Source organism: Grammomys surdaster, unplaced genomic scaffold (assembly GCF_004785775.1).
Source record: "Grammomys surdaster isolate TR1022 unplaced genomic scaffold, NIH_TR_1.0 125896, whole genome shotgun sequence".
Classification (NCBI taxonomy): Eukaryota; Metazoa; Chordata; class Mammalia; order Rodentia; family Muridae; genus Grammomys; species Grammomys surdaster.
Window position 1 is genome coordinate 2848098 of NW_021620720.1, and position 21818 is coordinate 2869915.

At 41.4% G+C, this 21818-nt stretch overlaps 1 protein-coding gene across 2 annotated transcripts in view; it reads right to left on the minus strand.

Moving 5' to 3' along the window:
* Window positions 1-21818, minus strand: part of Znf609 (zinc finger protein 609) — a 127814-nt gene that overhangs the window by 22941 nt on the left and 83055 nt on the right. For both annotated transcript variants that reach the window (XM_028752363.1, XM_028752361.1), the window contains exon 3: window positions 13038-13263. In XM_028752363.1, coding sequence (XP_028608196.1) covers window positions 13038-13263 — 226 coding nt within the window. The remainder of the gene's footprint in view (window positions 1-13037; window positions 13264-21818) is intronic.

The following is a 21818-nucleotide window of genomic DNA, read 5'->3' on the forward strand; positions in this document are numbered from 1 at the left end:
AGGAGGAGAAGAAGAAGAAGAAGAAGAAGAAGAAGAAGAAGAAGAAGAAGAAGAAGAAGAAGAAGAAGAAGATGATGATGATGATTCTAGAACTTAACTGTTCTAACAGGCAGAGTATGTCTATTCAGGATTTAGATCCCAGTATAACAACTGAAGTTATGAGAGAGGTTCTCCAAGCCCAGTGATCACAAAGTATGCACCTGTAGTTCCAGACAGGACCCTATTACTTACACCCAAGCATCCTCCCTGTTACCTCACACTTAATCTTCATAACCCAATAGTACTATTATTCCCACAGTGCAGCTCAGAGCAACCCTACATAACACGTCATTGAGGCCAGCTTGCTCTACATAAGACCCTGCCTCAAACAAAACAAAAGACCCAACTTAAATGTAGCCTAATCAGTCAGATCAGACCCAAATCAGTATGGCCCCAAACTACTACAGCTGTATTTTTAACTGTGCTGCCTCACAGGTATAAACATGCTGTATCGGCGCTCAGGTGCTCATTATTTCCTGTTGTGAAACACGACACAGTCTATGGACTACAGTTGAGAATACAGTTGTGGACTAGTGTGAAAGACATCAATACCCATGGGTTTATTTTTGGCTGAGAAGCAGTTATTGATTTTATGTTTGACTGCTCTCTACCAGAAAAGAAAACAGCAGGAACAAGGCTGCACACAGATGGCAAAGGCACGGGAGGACACTGGAATAAAGAAAAAATATCCACCTAAGCTAAAAGCAACATAGGACAGAAAGAAGAAAAGTAGGGAATAGAACTCCGCAGGTCAGAGCTGCAAAGTTAACCCTGTAAAGCATTCTGTGTGCCTCCTTTGTCTGTGTGGTGCCTGTTGATGACATAAGAACAAAACATAGGGAAAGGAATGGAGGTCCATGGGGGAAGACGCTTCCTTAGCAGGCATGCAGTCTTGGGTTTGACACTCAACATCAGGTCACCTTTATCCCAGTGCAGGAGGTTCAAGGCCAACCTCTGTTACAGGAGTTCAAGGCCAACCTGGGATACAGGAGGCCCTATCTTTAAGGAAACGGGAAAAAAAAAGGAAAAAAAAAATCAAAGTTCAAAATTTGAAGTACTAGAAAATTGTAAAGGTTATCTTTTAAAAAATTGCATATAGAGAAAGTAATGTAATAACTAAGCCACTCATGACAAATCCTTAACATGGAATGTTATGCACTTACTTAAAATATTATCAAAAGCTATTTAACCTTGAGAGAATGTTCATGATGTGTTCCTTTAAGTAAAAAAAGACCTCAAAACATAGAGGAAAGACTGCTCAATCTGTTAAAAAGAAAACATATGTGTATGAAATCTCTGGGTGATCTTATTGATTTAGTTTTTTGTAGACAGGTCTCAGTTTGAGGCATGGGATGGTTTTGAACTCATGGCAGTCCTCCTGCCTCGGGCTTATGAAGGGAAGATAGGAGAACAGGTGAGAGACACCACATCTGACTTTTATTTATTTATTTTTAAATACCACTACTCTTCACAAAGCAAAACAAAATAGTCAAAACTTTTCACTTAAAAATAAAAAAGCTACCCTAGAAAGCTCTCTTTGTTTAGCTGGCCAGAGAAACAGAAAACCCCAAGCCCAGCTAGCACCAGTGATGGAGAGGCTGGAGAGACGGCAGCGCTAATGCTCGCTGCTGACAGAGGTACACACGTGCTGACTGTCATTTAGTGCACTCTTGTCTCTTGAGGTTAAAATGCCATCAGTTTTGATTTCCTAATAGAATACACTCTCCTTGCCTTTACTTGTTACAATAGAGATCCTTCTAGTCACAACACAATGCTCAAAATCCCACTTACGATGTCTGTGTTGTTCTAATTTCATAATTTTTTCTTTTTACTTTCATGTGTATGGATGTCTTGCTTATGAGTATGTCTGTTGTACCACATGTGGACATGTGTGCCTGGTACCCTTGACAGCCAGAAGAGGGAGTCAGATTATGTAACATAGTTGCTGGGAAGTGAACCCAGGTCAACTGGAAGAGCTGCCATCTCTCCAACCTCTCTAGTTTCTTTCTAAAGAAGAATGGTAAATCTGTTTGCCAGTGTCAAGAGGATGAGATGAGGAAAAGGAGAAGACAGCCTAAAAAACCTCTTTCCAATCAACAGCAGTGACAAGTTTTCTGGTTCTCTTGAGACACAACATAGGAAGAGGAGGAGATAACCCACAGTTTCTGGGAACCCAGAGCCATAGCCTAGCCTTGGCCTGGAGCAGGAATGCTTCGAGTTAGGACTCAGGTGTTGGATATGAGACTCCAGGTACCTACCACTACTGCAAAAGCCCCAACAGGGAAATAGAGGAGCTGCTTTATTTTCCATAGCTATCTCTGGTATGTTTTAATCTAACATTCAACTTTGATATGTTAGAGAATGTACACATTTCTGATCTCATTCATTCTCTCTCCCCATTCCTTTCCTTTTGTGATATGGTCTTACTCTGTCACAGGTTGTAGCTTGAACTCACTTTGTTCTGGTTGGCTTAGAGCTTTTTAACAACCTTCTTATCTCAACATCTTCAATGCTGGCTGACATTAGAGGGGTGAGCCACTATGACTAGCTAATATTGTATAAACTTCTGAGCATCATTTCCTAAAATAAAAAGTTCAAAGAAAAGATATAAAGAAAATACAGCCTTAAAGTCACAAGAGTGAGTAGCCTTCAGAAATGACAGAGTTTTGCACAAAAGTAACCAACACACATCATTTTGAAACCACTGGCATACTTATCTGAAACTATACTTTTTTTTTTTTTTTTAAACAGGTACCAACAAGGGTTATAATGCAGCAATCAGAACTGCCATGATTCAGGGCAAACTCTAGTTTCAAATTTGTCTTCTGCAATTAAATTATTAGAGATAATGTTTTTATAATGCTATAAATTCTTTATGTGTAAATACAGCAAGGTTTATTACTTTTTCCTTGCATGAATGTTCATGTGTGTGCACATGTGGATGGAAGCCAGAGGACAATCCTGGGCATTGATCCTCTTTTTTTATTTTTATTTTTCGAGACAGTGTTTCTTTGTGTATAGCCTTGGCTGTCCTTGAAGTCACAGAGATCCTCCTGCCTCTGCCTCCCAGTGCTGGGATCAAAGGCGTGTGCTAGTACTACCCTGCTTCACCAACCTTACTTTACATGAATTCATGGGACAGAACTTGGGTTCTCATGCTTGCATGATGGTCACTTTAACGATGGGGACATCTTTCCCAGGCTGCTATGCAGCCACAAACTCAAATAAGCAACATCTCTAGGTTTTTATCTCATTTATTCTGGCAATTTATCCATTTCAACTCATGAATCTGTGAGCATCGAAGGGACGGGTCTCCCAAACTTAGAAATCTAAAGGTATAGGTGTGGTTCCTGTTCCTTTAGAGAAGATTATTTTCCTAGAGAACCTTCACTGTTGAAGAGTCCTTTACTAATATCCTTAAAGGAAGTCTCTGAGGAGATCCAGAAAGGCAGTTTGGGACAGTCCTCTACAGAAAGTTTTTCACCCTATGGAGACGGTGAATAACAAAGTTTTTCTGCACAGTAGACACACGTGAAGATCTTAAAACATGGTAACAACACCTGGTCATGCCCTTAAAAATTTGACTGAAGCTAACTGGGTAAAACTTACGTTAGTATTTTATAATTCCTGCCCCTATATTTTAATATACACAGAACCTGGAAATACTACTTTATAGAAAATGGTGTCTTTAATATATCTCACCTTCAAATTTAGAGTGGACAGAGAACAAAACCCCTTAGCCCCTTATTTCTGGAATCTTCTCAAGTTGGAAAAGGTAAAGAAGGCCCTAAAATATTAAGCAGCCACTACTATCTTCACTTGAGCATTCAAGTTTAGAAGCAGGGGAAGGTCGGAGCACAACACTAACTGTAACCTCTCCCTGCTGTGGGATGGGCAGGCAGCCTCTGGAAGAAGGCTCAAGATCTGAGGGCCTTCTTCCTTTTATCTCTAAGTTTTCACACTGGGAAATTTGGCAGAAGTGCATCATAGATCAAGTCACATATCCTTCTTTACACTGCATGCCCTCCCTCCTCTGTTGCTGAGGCATAGATACACTGTAGCCATGGCTGGAGGCCATGCTATCAGCTGGAATCTTTCTCTGAAAATCCCTAGCGTAGGAAGGGTCAGAGCTGAGTACGATTGCTTTGAGGAAATCGTTGTCTGGGGCTGAGATAAACTCACACTACCCACAGCTCTTCTGCCTTATGACCTAGCAGGAGGGCTCAAGGTGACAGCACGGCTGGGGTTGGCTTCCTCAGGTGCCTTTGCTTTCTTTTTTCAGCCAAAGCCTGAGAGAAATAGCAAACTTTGGAAACCTATTTCTCTTTCTGTAACCTCTGCATGGCAGTTTCAGGGTTTCTTAAGAGAGCAGCACTTAGTAGAAGCAGCAGTTCAGGGGAGCAGCAGTCAACTGGCTGGGGTCTACAGGCAGGTGATCTGTCCTAGGGCCTTGGGAAGCCATGGCTTTCCATATCACACACAGAAGGACCATGCCAAGTTTCCATGGTAGGAAGAGGAACTGTTTCTAGACATCCTTCCTTTCTCCAAACTATGACAACACTTACAGCTCCTGTTATGAACTAAATTGTGCTTCCTCCCAAATACATATTCCAATCCAAGGCACCTCAAAATAGCATCATTGTTGTTTTGAGACAGTTCATACAGCCCATGTTGGCTCTGAATTCACTATTTAGTTGAGGCTGACTTTAAACATCTACACATCCTGCTTCCAACACAGTGCTAGAATTTCAGCAGGACACCACCACTAGCTATTATTAGTAGCCTTATAAAAAGCGGACTCTGGACACAGACACAGAAGCAAGATGGCTCGCGAATGAGTGATACCCCTATAGGCCAAGGAATGTCATGGATGGCCAGTAACACCAGAAATAAGGAGTGTTTTTGTGAACAACTGGGAGAGAGGAGGCCCTACAAACATTTCCAGAGTTCTAACCCCCAGAATGGAGAGCATAACTCATTGTTCTGAGCCAGCCAGTTTTTACTAGTTTGTTTCAGGAGTACTAGGAAACTTATATAGCCTCACGGTCAGATCAAGTGTCAATGAAATTAGTCACATTTTATCTTAACTTGGCCTCATTAAATTATGGTTTTAAACTGAAGTCTAGGTCATGGTAGGTGGAGAATAGTGGTGATGGCAGTGACCCACATTGTGGAGGGTACCTGCACAGTGGACAGACCCATCATCTTACCTGCAGGTCCAGAATACCAGGGTGGCGGGAAGAACTTGGTATCTAACACAGGCTCTAATCAAGCTGCCCAAATGCTATCAGTGACTTGCTCTGATCTTCTGCCCAGCTCTCAGTAACTAACACTAGCTTAAGTAGAAGGATAAAACTTTGAATCTTCTTCAAACTAATCTGTGGATTCAATGCAATCCTTCTACAGCAGGCTATTTTCATTAAAAAGTCACAAGCTAATCCTGACTTTTATGTGGAAATGCATACTGCTGAGAACAGCCAGGTGATCACAGGAAGTACAACCCAGCTAGAGAGAGGACTTACACTACTAGGTGTCAAGACTTACAGGCAGGCAGGTAAGCCATGGAGTGCTCATGGGAGAGTAAGACATGAATGCAAAGAAGAGAGCCCAGAAACAGCTTTTCCACATTTCCCCACTAAGGCAAGTGTGCCCCTCTTCTGTGCAGTGTGGGAAATGTGGTGTTTTCTATGAGGTGCTGAACCAATTATGGACCCATCAAACTCTAAATAAAAAAATCAGTTACAAAAACCAAGGTTCTCAGTGGAAATTTAGGAGAATATTATCTAAGACTACACAAAACTGTTAAACATGACACACAAAAAAATGCTAATAACAAAAGGAAAACAAAAACAAACCAGGTTTAATAAAAATGAAGTTTATATGCATGAAAAGATTAACATTACAGAAAAGGCAAGACACAGAAGATTTCTACAGCATGTCTGATGCAGACCCACAACCAGTATACACAAACTACAAATCAATAAAGACATACAACCTAACTCAAAAACTGACAAAAGACTTACGAGAAACATCACAGAAGTTTGTCAGTAAATACAACGTAAGATGCTAGATTTTACCATTCTTCAGGGAAATGAAAACTAACAAATCAATGAGAAGCCACTGTCCACCAAGCAGATTGCAAGTGTTAAAGGAAAAGACAAAGGCAAGTGCTGGCTAGGATGCAGAACACTGCCATTCTAGCATGTTAAAGGACTGGGGAGACAGAGGCAGGTACAGTTTAAGGACAGCCTGGTCTACCAAGCAAATTCCAGGAGCTACACTGAGAAACCCTGTCTAAAACCATCCCCCCATAAAGTGTAAACTAAATTACTATTTTGGAAAACTGGAAATATACATTATATTTAGTTATATGTATACCCTCTGACCCAGTATAGCTAGGAATATGCACATATATTTTCTTAAAGACATGTCCAAGAATTTTCATAGCAACTTTTCAGAATGAGTTTATTCACATAGTGGAACACTCAAATAAAGAAAAGAGTTAATTATAGGTCAGGTGTGGTAGAGCATACCTTTAAACCCAGACCCCAATAGACAGAAGCAGGTATCTGTGAATTCCAGGCCAACCAAGGCTACAGAGTGAGACCCTGTCTTAAAAATTAACTAACTACATGCAACATGGCTGAACCTCACTGGTATGATGCTGAGAAGCTCGACATCAGAAATTGCACACTATAAAGATTTATGCAAAAAAGTTTCAAAATGGGCAACACTAACCCATGACACTCGCGCAGTCATACTGACGGGAGGGAACCATGAGGTATTCTAATGATACTGTCTTTCTTCATTGTAGATGCCAGTAACACAGGGTCTATTCATCTTGCAAGTTCAATGATCTGTATGCATGTAGTTCACGTACTTATTATCGCTGTTCAATGAGACCTCCTGACAGAAACCCAAATACCTGGGTTTATGACTCCTATGTACTAGTGAAGACTGTAACAGAGCAGGCAGTGGCAGATCTGGTGAGACACAGGTCAGTTCTGTTCGCTAGACAATTGGCCCAACCAGCAAAGCAGCTTAATATCTGATGTGACAGCACATGGCAGGAGAGGGAAGGGTTCTTTTTTCTTTTTTTAATCCATCTTTTATCCATTGTGATACTGATTCAAGAGATTTTAAAATGTAATTCTAAGGAAAGAGCTAGCCACTGGAAACAGAGGGAAAATTGGTAAATGATAAAATGTACGATTCCATGAACTTTAATGTTAAATGACCTGTGATTTCCTAAAAGGTGGAGGTTTCTGGGCAAGCTAGTCCCTCAGTTATTTTAGGGTTAAACATGACATTTTACATTTGACTTTGAGCTCAACAGGAGTAGAAAATTATTCCAGTCATTTAGGCTTTTAAGGACATCCTAAAAAAGAAAATACAGAAGAACTGGATGGGGATGGGGTGGGAGTCTACTCAAGCCTTACCACCAGCCTTTGTCTTGTAGTTTGTTGCTATGGAGAAGGCCATGAAGGCAACAATGGAAAGGAATAAAGGACCTGGCAGGAGTAGGCACCAGGGCACAGGATTAAACACAAATTCCTTAAACAATTAGCAGACCTAAAAACGACACACTTTCTATGTTTTCCAAATCTTGCCCCCCATGAAAGTACATGGGGCTGGTTCCTCACTATAATTTAACTCAGAAACAGAGAGGCCTGCATGGCCCTAACAAAGCCTATGCCTTGGCAGACATATCGTAAGGCCATTTAGCAATGCTGTCTCATGCCAGGAGGAATAAGCTACCTACCCACTCTATCCTGGGGAAATTATCTCCAGCTGCCTAAATTATAAAGTTGATGCCCTGTGATTTCTTTGTTCCATAAAGCCTAAGGGAGACGGGATAATGAGGAATCAGAAGGGGAGGAGAACGACCTCTAGTTTCAGACGGGGGGGGGGGGGGGTGGGGAGAAGAGAGGACGGGAGAGGAGATGAGAGGGAAAGCAAGAGGGGGAAGAGGAGGGGAAGAGTGGCCAATCAAAAATCTCTCGACCCACCCTCTTTCCCTCCCTCCCTCTCCCCACATTAAGAAACAGTAACATGTAGCAGCAGTGTGGGAGCAAAGCTCTGCCTGAACTGGTTTAAAACTGCTGCCCTGGGAGAAAGGGCTAGTTGCCAGGCTTGTTGATAGCTTCTGCCCATCATTGCCACAGCAGCTTTCTAAGTGGTGCAGGCCCAAGACTTGTTTTTAGCAGTGTGAGCACTAAGACCAATGAATTTGACATCTAGATCTCAGCACAAAAAAACCTGACAAGGACTATGTTGTCTTCTGTCCCACACAAGTGATCACAGAGCATAAACACTGAGCTCTACAAGGAGTACACAAATCCTGTAGTCCAACCATCTCTCTCTAGCAAGGGGAAAGCATAACACAGATGAGCAAAATGACCTTATCAACAGAGCAAGAGAACACCGAAGCTCTGAAGGTAAGTCAGGACTAGGCTAGCGCTCAGACCCAGGCCATTATCAGAGCTGTGCTTATGGCCCAGCCGCTTATGGCCCAGGCTCCACTTACCTGAGCACTTCAGCTTCAGCCACTAGATGACTCGTAAAGGATGACACTGGTACAAAATTGGCCTGTGTTCCACACAGTCTGAGGGGAATTTTCAAAACAACTTTACCTATTCAAAAGCCTACAGCCTGGCCACATGCAAGGTCTCCCTGTCCTCTGCCAGCATACGTCTGTGGCATGGGGGTGAGAAGAGGCGGTTACACTAAAGGAGTATATCTCTTTCCCTTGAAGATTAGTACTCTATTTTGCAATTCATAATATAAAACTCAAAAGAGCCTATGATTCAGTTTTTTCTTTAGGGCTTTAGGATTAACTATATGATAGTAGACAGATAACACAATCCATTCGGGTATAGAAACACATCGCGCTGTGAAGCACCCTGGGAGGAAGCTGTTAGATGGGAAGAATGTGTTGTCTTTTTTTTTTGGTGTGGGTGGGGTGGAAGAAAGTAGGTATTGATTTACCTAATGTTTCCTTTGTGTGGCCGCTGTTGCCATGTGGTGGTCTGTTGCTATCAAGGTTTGTAGTGCCAGACAATGGCTACTAGACTAAGTAGTGGAGAAAGCTTGGACATTACATAACCTTTCTCCAGGCGAGTGCTGTCTAAAGGAAGACTGAGGGAGGAAAGGTAATCAATGTAAGAAAAGCCAGCAGCTAAGTACAGATATTGACAGTTCAGCATTTCACAGTACACACAAACTCTCCTACACCAGAATCATAAAGGTTAACTACCTGTTTCTTTAAAAAAGAGTCACGGAGGGCTCTTTCCCCTCTGAGAAGGCTAAAGACTCACAGCAGGTCTGTGAGTGAGTGAGCACTGAGAAGCACTGGGCAGCTTCTTAGAGGAGTTACACAAGCAAGCTAAACTTCACAGTAAACCACGGCCCAGTGGAGAAAAGGCCAACCCATAGACAAAAGAGCAAGGCTCAACCCAAGAGTCTGAAACAGGGCCAGAAGTCTGCCTATCAGAAGCTGTAGAACAGAAGTCACCCTGGGTCTGTATAGATGTCAGCTCCTCACTAGCCCTCACTATTCTCCTCACAAAATCACTGTTTGTTCTTTAACAAACAAACACATAAATAAAATAAATAAATATAATCTGATTTATTTTTATTGTGGGAGGATGTGGGAGTGTGGGTGCTAACTACCCAGTGCATGTGGAGGTCAGAGAACAATGTTCAGGATTTGGTTCTTTGTGCACTGTGGGTTCTGGGAACTGAGCTCAGGTTGTCAGGCTTGATTGTACTGAACCATCTTGCCAATCTAATTGTGCTGTTTTGTTTTTGAGAACACATACTTTCACATATGTAAACACACACACACCCCCTCTAAAATTCTAAGCTATTAGCAATATTCAACTGTTAAATTAAATTTTATTTATTTATGCTATTATATTTTGTGATAAGGTCTTGCTAACTTAGCAGCGTAAGCTGGCCTTGTATTTGCAATTCTTTCTCCCTTAGCCTCCCAGTGCTAGACCACTGCATATGCACTACTCATGTCTGGGCTTCATTAGATAATTTTAATACATTTTTATTCATTTTTAAAGATTATACACATACACACACACACACACACTATTGCTGTCTTCAGAAACACCAGAGGAGGGTATCAGATCCCATTACAGATGGTTGTGAGCCACCATGTGGTTGCTGGGAATTGAACTCAAGACCTCTGGAAGAACAGTCAGTGTGCTCTTAACTGCTGAGTCATCTTTCTAGTGCCCAGAGTTTTGTTTTTAATAGCAGAATTTTTTTTCAAAGGAACATAGCACATAAATCATCCACAAGCAGAAATGCTCTGGGAAACAGCTGGGAAGGCAGCAGAGCCAGCGATGGGCTGCCTAGTCAACACCCTTATTTCCTTATCTGCCGCTGAGGTCTCTTTATAGTCATGTTTCTGAGAGTATGGCATCCCTGAAGATTGGTAGTATCTAACAGAGATGGCTGGAGATATTGCTCAAATCTAAGAGCACTTGTTGCTCTTGCAGAGAACCCAGGTTCCAGGTTCCAGGCCCCAATACCACATGGAGCATATAATCTCCCACCACAGAGGATCCAACACCCTCTTCTGACCTCCACAGGCACTGTGCACATGGTCCACATACATACATGCAAGCAAAACACTTATTTTCACAGAATAGCAACAGACCAACTCTAGAATTATCAAATTGATTCTTCAGGACTGGAAAGATAGTTCAGTGATTAAGAGCACTGGCTGCTCTTATAGAGAATCTGGATTCAACGTTTAGTACCTACATAGTGGGTAACAACCTTTCCCAAACTCTCTTCTGGCCTCTATGGGCACTGCATACAATACACAGATATACATGCAGGCAAAATACCTATATACCTAAAATACTTTTAAATGAATGAATGAATGAATGTACTGCTGTTTACATACATTTGTCATTCCAACACAATTTGTCTGCTCAGATGTTTGGCCACAGGCAGGCAATATCTTTTTATATTTTATTTATTATTTCAAAGTTATGTGTATGGATATTTTCCTTCGTGTATGTCTGAACTATGCATGTGCCTGGTGCGCAAGGAAGCCAAAAGCAGGGCTTTCCTGGGACTGGAATTACAGATGGTTATAAGCTGCCACAGGGATGTTGGGAATCAAACTTGGGTCCCCTAGAAGAGCAACCAGTGCACTTAATGACTCATTTCTCAGCCTCACATTTAAAAATTAGACATGTAATTTTTTATTTCCAGATTTCACACTGTAAATACACATCCAGAGTATATTTTTTTGTATTATTTTCTATAACCTTTTTACTTGAAATACATTAGCATCTACTGCATGGAGGGCTTTCGGTAATGGCGAGTGACAACAAAAACAATTATGAGAACAGCCTGCTGGTAGACTCTCCAGCATGAAATGCAGACTAACAAGTAGCAGAGATAAGTAGCTGTGTTCCTATGGGTCTCTAAGTACAGAGTGAGGACTCTGGTCTTGGTACTGATGGGGAGACACAACAGGACTCATGCCTGTGTGCTTCAACCACAGGTACTTTGATGAGAATTTCCCTTTTTTTGAGACAGAGTCTCCCTGGCTGTCCTGGAACTCACTCTGAGGAACAGGCTGTCCTGGAATGCAGAGAGCCAACTGCCTCTGCCTCAAGAGTGTGTGTGCCACCCACCTTTCCCATGTTGAAAACTTGGTTCTTTCCTCTAAATGTTATCAAGGGATCTGAGTAACTGGATAAGTGCCTTTGTACTTATCCTTTGCCATTTCTGTTTAGGTTTGAGAAATTTCAACAGAAGAGTTTCTGATCTCCAGGGCAAATAGAACATGTAAAAAGTCTGTATGGCAGCTAATAGCAAGCCAGGTAAAGGGCTCAAACAAGACGGTGTGAACATTTCCCCACTGACAAGGCCCATAAAGACTGACTGCACTGAGCGAATGATATATCAAATGTGTAGGGGGCTGGGCAATGAGGTAACCAGTGGGAGGAAGGAGTTTGTTGTGGTATACCTGGAGATACATAAAATTCACCATGCCAACATTAAGTCAATTTAAGTGTGTCAGGTGTAGTAAAGTAGTACACTTCTGGAATCCCAGTAATTGAGAGGTAGAGGCAGGAAGAACCAGAATTTAAAGTCATCATTAGCTACATATCAAGTCTGAGGTCACCATGGGCTACGTGAGACCATGTTTTTTAAAAAGAATAAAATCAATTCCAACTTCCCCCACCCCCATGTCTTCATGGTAGTTTCCCTGGCCCTGTTCTCTGAGGCTGGTGAAACTACCCAGCCAACAGCTGCCCTCAATAAATCTGCCTTTATACTTAAACAAACAAACATACAGGCTGGAGAGATGGCTCAAACAGCAAAAAGTACTAGCTGAGTTACAAGAAGATCCTTAAAGAACACACTGTTTTCTGTTAAGAGCAATGGCTGCTCTTCCAGAGGACCCTGGTTCAGTTCCCAGCAACCACTTGGTAGTTCACAACTATCTGTAACTTCAGTTCCATTTTATCTGATGCCTTAGCATAGATATGCTGGTAAATCACCAACACACATTACTGGTCTCCATTTCCTTGATTCCCTCAAATGCCTTTTTATTAGTTAGATTGAAAATTCTACCTGTCATCTAAATCCCCAATATAAAACATTAAGGAGGGTATAGAATACAGATATAGTTTAAACGACACAGGAAGCACCTATTAAATGACTGTGTGCCAGCTAAAAAAGGGAAATAATTTAAAAAGTTGGCACTAGAACAAAGGGTGTACACAAGGCCTACTTGCAATCTCCAGAACTACAACAAACAACAATCATCTCCAGGAATGGTAAGAACACTAAATAGTACGTTACCACTCTTTCCAGCTTTTGCGTGGGCATGGCCAAGAGGAGGGGGACAACAAACACTCTTCCGGGTGCTTGGCAGTATTTCCATTTTTTTTGGCGGCAATATTTATACCTCTAGGGACGCTTCTGCAGAGGCAACTGAGCAGGGATGCACTTACCATCTTCTGTTTCCTGCCACACGATGCCTTCGAGGTTGACGCTGGTTCCAGGCTCACAGGGACCTAAGCACTCGGGCTCTGTGGCTAGAGCCACATCACATGTGTTGACTCCAACTGATCGGGTGCGGACCATGATCTGCTCACAGGGAGATGAGATGTCGTTATTGACCACTGGCACTAACAGATGCAGCGGCAGCACCCCTGGGGTGGAGACTGGGGACTCCATCTGTAAGAGAAGAGAAAGTATAGCTGAGCTACAAGAAGACCATTAGAGGACTATGTCCTGCTTGTCCTATGCTTAACATAGACCTGCTTGTCTTTTCTCTCAAGTTCTAACTCCTGCTACCACTACAAACATCTTAGACTAGAAGCTATGTATTTATTTACTTATCTTTGTTTATTTAAAAGAGGGTGACCCGGGATGGCTTCAAGTTCCCTATGTAGCTAGCAAAAGATGCCCTTGAACTCCTAATCTTACAAAGATGGGTGATAAACACATGTTATCATGATTAGCTTTATTTTTTCTTTTATTTGAGAGTTTCTCACTTTGTAGCCCAGGCTGGCTTTGAACTCATACTTCTGCCTGCATATTTCTGCATATGCCTCCCCACTCCCCATCCAAGGTTGCACCCGGGGTAGCCTTGACTGGCTTGGAACTCTCTATGAAGACCAGGCTCCCTTAAAACTCACAAAGACCTGCTTTGCCTCCACCTCTGAGGCAGGAAGAACCTGAATTCCAGTTTGCACTTCATGAACAAAGCAAAACCAAATCCAAGAAAATGGCAAACAGACTTCTATTTTCCCAGCTTATGACGTACACATTACTGACACCATTGTACTTCCTACTAGCACTCAATCTATCAGGTTAAAATGAATGAATACAGGCTGGGGATAAAGAGAACCCAGATTTAGGGATGCCATTATTCCTAATTATCCTAGAAGCTTTAATACAACAATAGTTAGGTGAAAGCTTACAGATTGTAGGAGGGCTGGGAGCAATCTGATGGGAATTTCTGAAACTTAGAGTAGCAGTGGTTGGTCAGTGAGTATAGCATATTTGAATGACACTAAAACCAATCTGTCTGTAAGACATAGGAGGTGATGCTATTATGCACAAGTCAATTCATACCAGCCTGAAGACACAATTGATTATGCACACACCGAACAGTTGAACACTAGTAATCTACTTTGAAAGCTAGAATCTCACAGAACATAAATTATTCAAGTTCCAGAATAAAATACTTGGAAGTAACAAGGTGGATGGTGGTCATTTGTTATTTATGTTAAAGATTTATTTTTTTTAAAAAAAAAAAGATTTAAAAATGTTTATTGTATTGGTCTGAGTATTTTGCCGACATATATGTATACACCATGTATGTGTTGCTAGGAAAGGATCAGGTCTTTTGGAACTGCAGTTATGGATGGTTATGAGTTCCCATGTGGCTGCTGGGAAGCGCCTTACTTACTTAAACATTATTCCCCCAGAACTGAGGACCAGACCCAGAGCCTTGTGCTTGAACGACGTGAGCTTTACCACTGAGCGAAATTCTCCAATCCCTCCCCTTACTTTATTTTTAATTATGTGTGTGAGTTTGTGTGTGGGTGTCCTTGGAGGACAGAAGAGGATGCCAGATTCTCCCGGAAGTACTTAATATACACATGAGCTGATTTCCTCTGGACAACAGGACACTAATCAGCAAGCCTAGAAAGTGAGTTATGGATTTGGTTTCTTTCCCCTTATGAAAGACTCTTCAGCTGGCTTAAATCTGGTTCTTCAGAGTGGCAAGTCCCAATCAATAGATGAGACTAATAAAGATGGTAAATATGGTCTTTGAATAGTGAGACTTTTAGAGACAGAAACATACAACCATGATCCAAGCTCCTGGTCAGCTCTGCAATGAACTCTGTCCTGGGGTTAAGTTAGTGCATGGCCAACATTCTGCCTATAAACGACCTCTCCCCAACATGCACCCTCCTAGACTTGGAAAAAAATAAGTCTCAAAGCTGTTTAGATACTGCCTCCATTTTTTTGTAGCTGGCTCTGACTTCTTAGTTTAGAAAGTTATCACTACTGCAGATCAACCAACACGTTCAGAGTTCATAAAATGTTCACTCATAGATTCTTTGACTAATTCTGGTCCCCAAAGAGCTGCCCAAAAAAGCTATCCACATCTTTCTACTCACACTGCCCCAACATTACCTTTTTCATAAAATGAAACAAAGTGCAAGTTATATGATGAGTATTCTGCTCTGCTCTCTTGAAAAAAAAAAAATTACAAATTTGTAATTTCTTCTTGTGATGTGGTGGTTCCTCAAAAGACCCTTTAAACTTTCCACACAAGCCAGGCATGATGGTGCATCCCTTAAATTAATTCCAGTACTCTGGAGATAGAGGCAGGCAGATATCTGTGAGTTCCAGTCCAGCCAATGCTGCACAGTGAGACCCTGTCTTAATTAAACAAACAAACAAACAAACAAACAACCCTATACATAGGGTCTGGGGAGATAGCTCAGTGAGTATAAACATGAGAACCTGAGTTCGGATCCCCAGCACACATAGAAAAGCTGGGTGTGGTGGTGGTGTGTATCTTTTAACTCCAGCAATGGAAAGTGGAGTGGAAATAGACTGTTGATTCCTGGGGTCTTGTTGATCAGCTGTGCTAGTCAAAACAGCAAACTGTGGGTTTAGTTGGAGACCTCGTACAAAACAAAATGGGAGAGCAATAGAGGAACACACACACACACACACACACACACACACACACTTTCCATAGGGTTGAAGGTAAACTTTATAGTGCTGGAATATAGCTTTGAGAGGTACTGGTAGGAAAAAAAAAGTCAGGAACAGAATATATCGACCATCTGCACTCTAGCTACTTCTGCATCTCTGTCCTTTTTATAAGAAAGAACTAAGACTGCGCAGTATCAGTCAATATATACACTCCAACATAAGTTCCTTCAAGGTATTCTTCCTTGGATACAAAGACTGATCTAATCTAGAGCACAGCTGGGTGTGGTGGCTAATACCTGTAATCCCAGTATCTAGAAGGCTGTGGCTAGTGGATCACTGTGAGCGAGAAGCCAGTCAGGGCTACAAAGGAGTTTGTGGTAAGCCCCGCTTCAATACCTCCCGGATCCCAAAGAAAGTCAAACCAACCAATCAACAAACCTCCCAAAACAATCAGCAAAAACTCCTGTGAACTTGCAGAGTGCCTTGCTTGTACACGCTCTGTTAACAATCCATGCCACAACCGAGGTAGCACTATCAGGCACAGAAGTCACTAGAAAGACATCTACTCTTGCTCTCTGATTCCAGAAAGGCATACTAATATGCTGTAGATAAGAGTCAAACCTTAAATCTGCACTGAGAAACACAGGAAAGATCAGATGTAAGATGGAAATGTCACTGCTGCTTTTGAGCAGTCTGCCACACTAAACTTTGCTATTGAACACCTCAACAAAAATGTTAGTGGAAACGCTATACCTCAGAATTTTGTTACTGTTTGTTTTTCAAGACAGGGTTTCTCTGTGCAGCACTGTGTAGACCAGGCTGGCCTCAAACTTACAGAGATTCCCCTGCCTCTGTGTCCAGAGTGTTGGGATTGAAGGTGTGTGCCGCTCTAGCTGGCTAATAATTAACTGTTTTTTGGTGGTATGAGGTAAGGCTCACTCTAGTCTAGGCTGTCACAGCTCTTGCTGTGTAGTCCAGCCTGAAATTTATCACAATTTATCTGCTCAATATTCCATCCTCCATAGTCCTGAAATTACATATATAAGCCACCACACCCACTTCCACAGATTTTTTTCCCCCTTTGGAGAATCCTAGTCCAGCCTTTAAATTAACGTGTGGTTGAGGATGACCTTGAATTTCTGATCCCCCTGCCTCTACTATCTATGCATTGGGATTACAGACAGATAGGTGCCAACAAGCCCTGTTTTATGTAGTACTGGGGTTTGAACCCAGGGCTTGCTGCATGCCAGATAAGCACTCACTCTACTGACTGGGCTACATCTCCAGCTTTCGTAGCTCAGGGTTTCATTAACACATATTAACATTATAACATATAACATTAACACATATACACCAAAACCACACTCACAGGTTAGGAGTCACCAAGCAGCACTCTGTGTCTCTGCATGAAGTTAGCTTTACTTTATTATGCATTGAATTAGAAGGGAAGTATGGGTAAGCAAAGAAATTTTCCTTTCCAACAGAAATCTAAAGAATGATCACAGAGAATCACAGTGTTTAATTATAATACCAGCTCTGTAATTATTATTTGGGTGCAATTAGAATCTACATGAAGCCATAATGCATTATAAGTAGCACTGTGATACACACCTAGTAGTCTAGATGGCGCCAGGTGGTGGTGGTGCACCCAGCACTTGGGAGGCGGAGGCAGATGGCCAGCCTGGTCTATAGAGGGAGTTCAAGGACAGCCAGGGCTACACAGAGAAACCCTATCAAACCCTAAGACAAAACCAAAGAAATAAAAATTCACATTGCTTCATTTATCACTCTGCAAGAAAATTAAAATCAGAAAATAACTCACTTGCTATCTTTTTCTTATACCTAGGGCCCCAAAACAGAGACTGTCAACAACAGGGAGAATAAAGTGCAGGGATGTGAAAAGTTAAGGTCATCAATGTCTCCATGGCTACAACATAAGTTGGATCAATTCTTAAATCTCTGAATTAGGACATTTTTTTACTGGACCTCTCTGGGATCATCTACGTAGCAAGGTAAAAAAATAAGATAAGCAGAAGCCTGAAAAGAGACCAAGAATTTAGAACCAATTCTGAAGTTCCATTTCCTGTATCTTTTGGTGATATTTCTTTTCAGTTCACCTTTCCATATTAGTTTAATAGCATCCATTAAGGTTCTCAATAGCATCTATTAAGGTTCCTGGGTGCTGACAGGCAGGCAGCTCAAGAGATAGGACAGAGAGAATAATATAGAAAGGCCAAAGTCATTAATCTTCCCACAAGAAGTAATTATGCACTGACTTCCACAGGAGAGGCACCGATGGAGAAAACTGTTCAAGGCTGCAGTACAGTTTTGGCATAGAAAATGTTCTGAAGAAGAACTATTTGGGACAGACTGCCTTCCTTTTCCCCTTCACAATGTCAATCTCATACCTTCATGCTCCTGGTCAAAAGGCAGGAAGGAGGTCAGTGGTTAAGAGCATGTCCTTCTCTTACGGAGGACCTGTTCAGTTCCCAGCATCCATATCAGCGGCTTACAACGGCCTTAGCTCTAGCTACAAGGAATATGATGTCTTGTCTTTGCAGACGCTTGCACTCTGGCCCAGACATTCACACATACACATAACTAAAAATTAATCACTTAAAAAAGGCAGAAAGTTATTTATACTGGCAACAGAAGTAACTATAAGAAAACCATTTCTTGCCAGGCAGTGGTGGCGCACGCCTTTAATCCCAGCACTTGGGAGGCAGAGGCAGGAGGATTTCTGAGTTCAAGGCCAGCCTGGTCTACAGAGTGAGCTCCAGGACAGCCAGGGCTAGACATAGAAACTCTGTCTCGAAAAACAAAACAAAACAAAAAACAAAAACAACAAAAAAGGAAGAAAACCATTTCTTTTAAAATTCAAGCAAGAAAGGATAGATGCTTAGATTTATTCAAAATAATCAGATAAGACTGTATAGAAAGTAGAATGTTAAAGCTGCGTATAATGGTGCAGACTTGCAATGTCACTACTTGGGAGGCAGAGGCAAGAGGATCCGAGCTCATGGCTATAAGTTATCCTTTGGAAACTCTAGCCCTACACTCTGTTGACTATTGAGACCTACTCCTGACAAACCAAACCAACCAACCAAACAACCAAACCACTGACAGAACTGGTGCCTGCCCTTGAAAGAGGGAAGGAGTCACCCTCTCTAAATGCTCATTTCTTTGGCAAAATTACCAAGGATAGATAAAATGTATCCGAAACTAGAAGTCATCAACTAAGATACACTTTAAAATGAAGCTTTAACTCTGAGACATCTTTTTTTTAATTATGTAGCTTTTTTCTTTTATTGAAAATATTTTTTCATACAATATATTCTAATTACAGTTTCTTCTCTCCCCTTCAGCTTTCCTATCTTCAAATTGTCTGCCACACCTTGTAGTAAGAGAGGCATCATTTTCTACAGCAAACTTTCTTGCTCTTGGCATTTAAGCTTAAAGTATAGATCTAAAACTTCAAGTGGTATGACAACTACTGTATAGAATGAGTTAATTTTTTTTTTTTTTTTAAAGACAGGGTCTCACTATCTAGCTCTGGCTGGCCTTGAATTCACAAGACTACTCTGGGCTCCAACTTGAGCTGAGCCTTTTCAAGCTGTGTCTTCCTAGTACTGTGATTACATAGTAGTACTACCACGTCCTGTTTCTCAACGTCTCATCAGCAAAGTTTTCTGAGTTTCTATATATCTTCTATACACCAGACCCTTGAGATGGCTCGGCAGGTAAGGGTACTTACTGCCAAACTTGATGACTCGTGTTTAATGCTCCCGGATCTACATGGTGGAGGGAGTAATATCAATGCCCTTAAGGCGTCCTCTGACCACTGCCACATATGTGCTATGGCTCTTTTCCCACACAGACACACAATAAATACAATGCAATGCTTGTTTGTTTGAGACAAAATTTCATGTAGCACATATTATATATAATTGTTGTAGTGGTTTGAATGAGAATGTCCCCATAGGCTCAGGCATTTAAACACTTGTAGTGGCACCCAGGTAGTGGCACTGTTTTTTGGAGGGGTTATGAAGTGTGACATTGCTGTAGGAAATATGTCACTGAGGTAGATTCTGAGTGCCCATAGTCTCATTCCACTTACAATTTGCTCTCTCTGCTCTGTGCTTGTGGCTGAGATACAGGCTCTCAGCATCCTCCTCTTGCTGCCTTGCCTCGGTGACATGATAGACATTTTCTTCTCTGGAGCCATAAGCCAAAAAAACTTCTTATATAAGATACTTTGGTCATGGTATTTTTATCATAAGTAACAGAAAAACTATCTTAAAATAAAAGACAGACTGGTGGAAATCTCAGCTGTGTTAATAGCTGGGTGGCCACAGACACATTATACCACACCCACTTTCCTTCCTTCCTTTAAGACACTGAGCTGCTCGTTTAATGTTGCCCAGGCTGAGTTCTTGGGCTCAAGTGATCCTCTTGTCTCACTCCTCCAAGGAGCTGGGACTATGGGCATGCTTTGCTACATAGTGTTTCCTCTATGAAACATCAAAAACACCTGTATTTCATCATCATGGTCGTGGTCGTCATCATCATCATTATCATTGTCTTGGCTATCTGAAGACTGAAGATAAAATTGATTTATCGATAGTACTAGTATACACAATTAAAATTTACTATCCAACATCAATAACAACTACAACAACAAAAGTGTCTTGCTTAGCACAACTTTCCACTGTTCTCCTGGCACTGGGAATTCTTAGACATCCAGTGTTTACATAGTACCTGCAATGTTTATAGTGGTTCGTTTTTAACCTTAGTTCTTTTCCTTCTTGCTTTTTAAATTACATTTGTTTATTGTATGGAGGACATGTGTTTGTCATACTGCATGGAGGTCAGATACCAACTTGCAGGAGTCAGTTTTCTCCTTCCATCATGTGGGTCTCTAGGAATTGAATTTAAGTGGTCAGGCTTGACAGTGAATGCTTTTCGCAGTAAGCCAACTTGCACGCGCGCATACATATGTACATACATTTGTATCTACCTTTTTGTCTTGTTTTTTTGAGACAGGGTTTTTCTGTGTATCCCCAGCTGACTTGTTCTGTAGACCAGGCTGACCTTAGAGACCTGCCTGATTCTGCCTCCTGAGTGCTAGGACTAAAAGTGTGTGCCACAAACACCTTTTCTTTTTGCTTCTGTAGGACTGGCTATTAAACCTGGGGCACTGTACTTTCTAGGTAAGCCTTCAGCTCAATCTTAAGGGACAAATTCAACAAAAAGATTAGGAAAATTACGTTATTTTTGGTTGTATGTAATACCAAATAAAAAGTCTCAGAGGAAGCAACAGCCATTTGTTAGGAGAATTGGAAAGAATGGTGGAGATGTCTGCCAGGGTAAAGAGTCAATGCAAAAATGATATCAGGAAGGTGACATGATCCATTATGGTTTAAAGCTTTACTGTATAGGGCTGGACGTCTAGTAGCAAACACTTCACCTTGGATTTGGTTTCCATCAGAGAGATTATTTTTCTTTTTTTTTTTTAACTGTGTTTTCAAGAAGATGAATCAAAAGGAAGGATACTAATTAGAAGCAAGCCCACCACTACACTCCAAGGAAGAAATGATAACCTAGCCTCAGGCAAATTAGTGAAAAACTACGGATTAGAGGCAGAATAAATAGGACTTCATGAATGACTTGATGTTCAGGAGGTAAGAAACATCTGGGCTGTTTTTAAGTTTCTAGTGTCATTATCACAAACAGGATGTACAATGAGACAAAGTACAGTAGCACTGATGACAAATTTGTTACCGGGACAAAATCAACAAACAAGTATAGGGAGCTGGATGTGTAAGTCAGGAATTTCAGAGAAAAGCTGGGTAGTAGATAATAAAGCTCCATGCTTGCTTGGGTGATTTAGTCGCAGATATTAATTATACACAGAACAGGACTTAGGGAAGAGAACAGCAATATTCAAAGGAATAAATCCAGAAAGGAAAGACCACACAGAACTCTGAAGCTGACAGTAATCATGGTGACTAACGTGAAGTTTTCTGCTTATTATATGTATCTGCCAAACC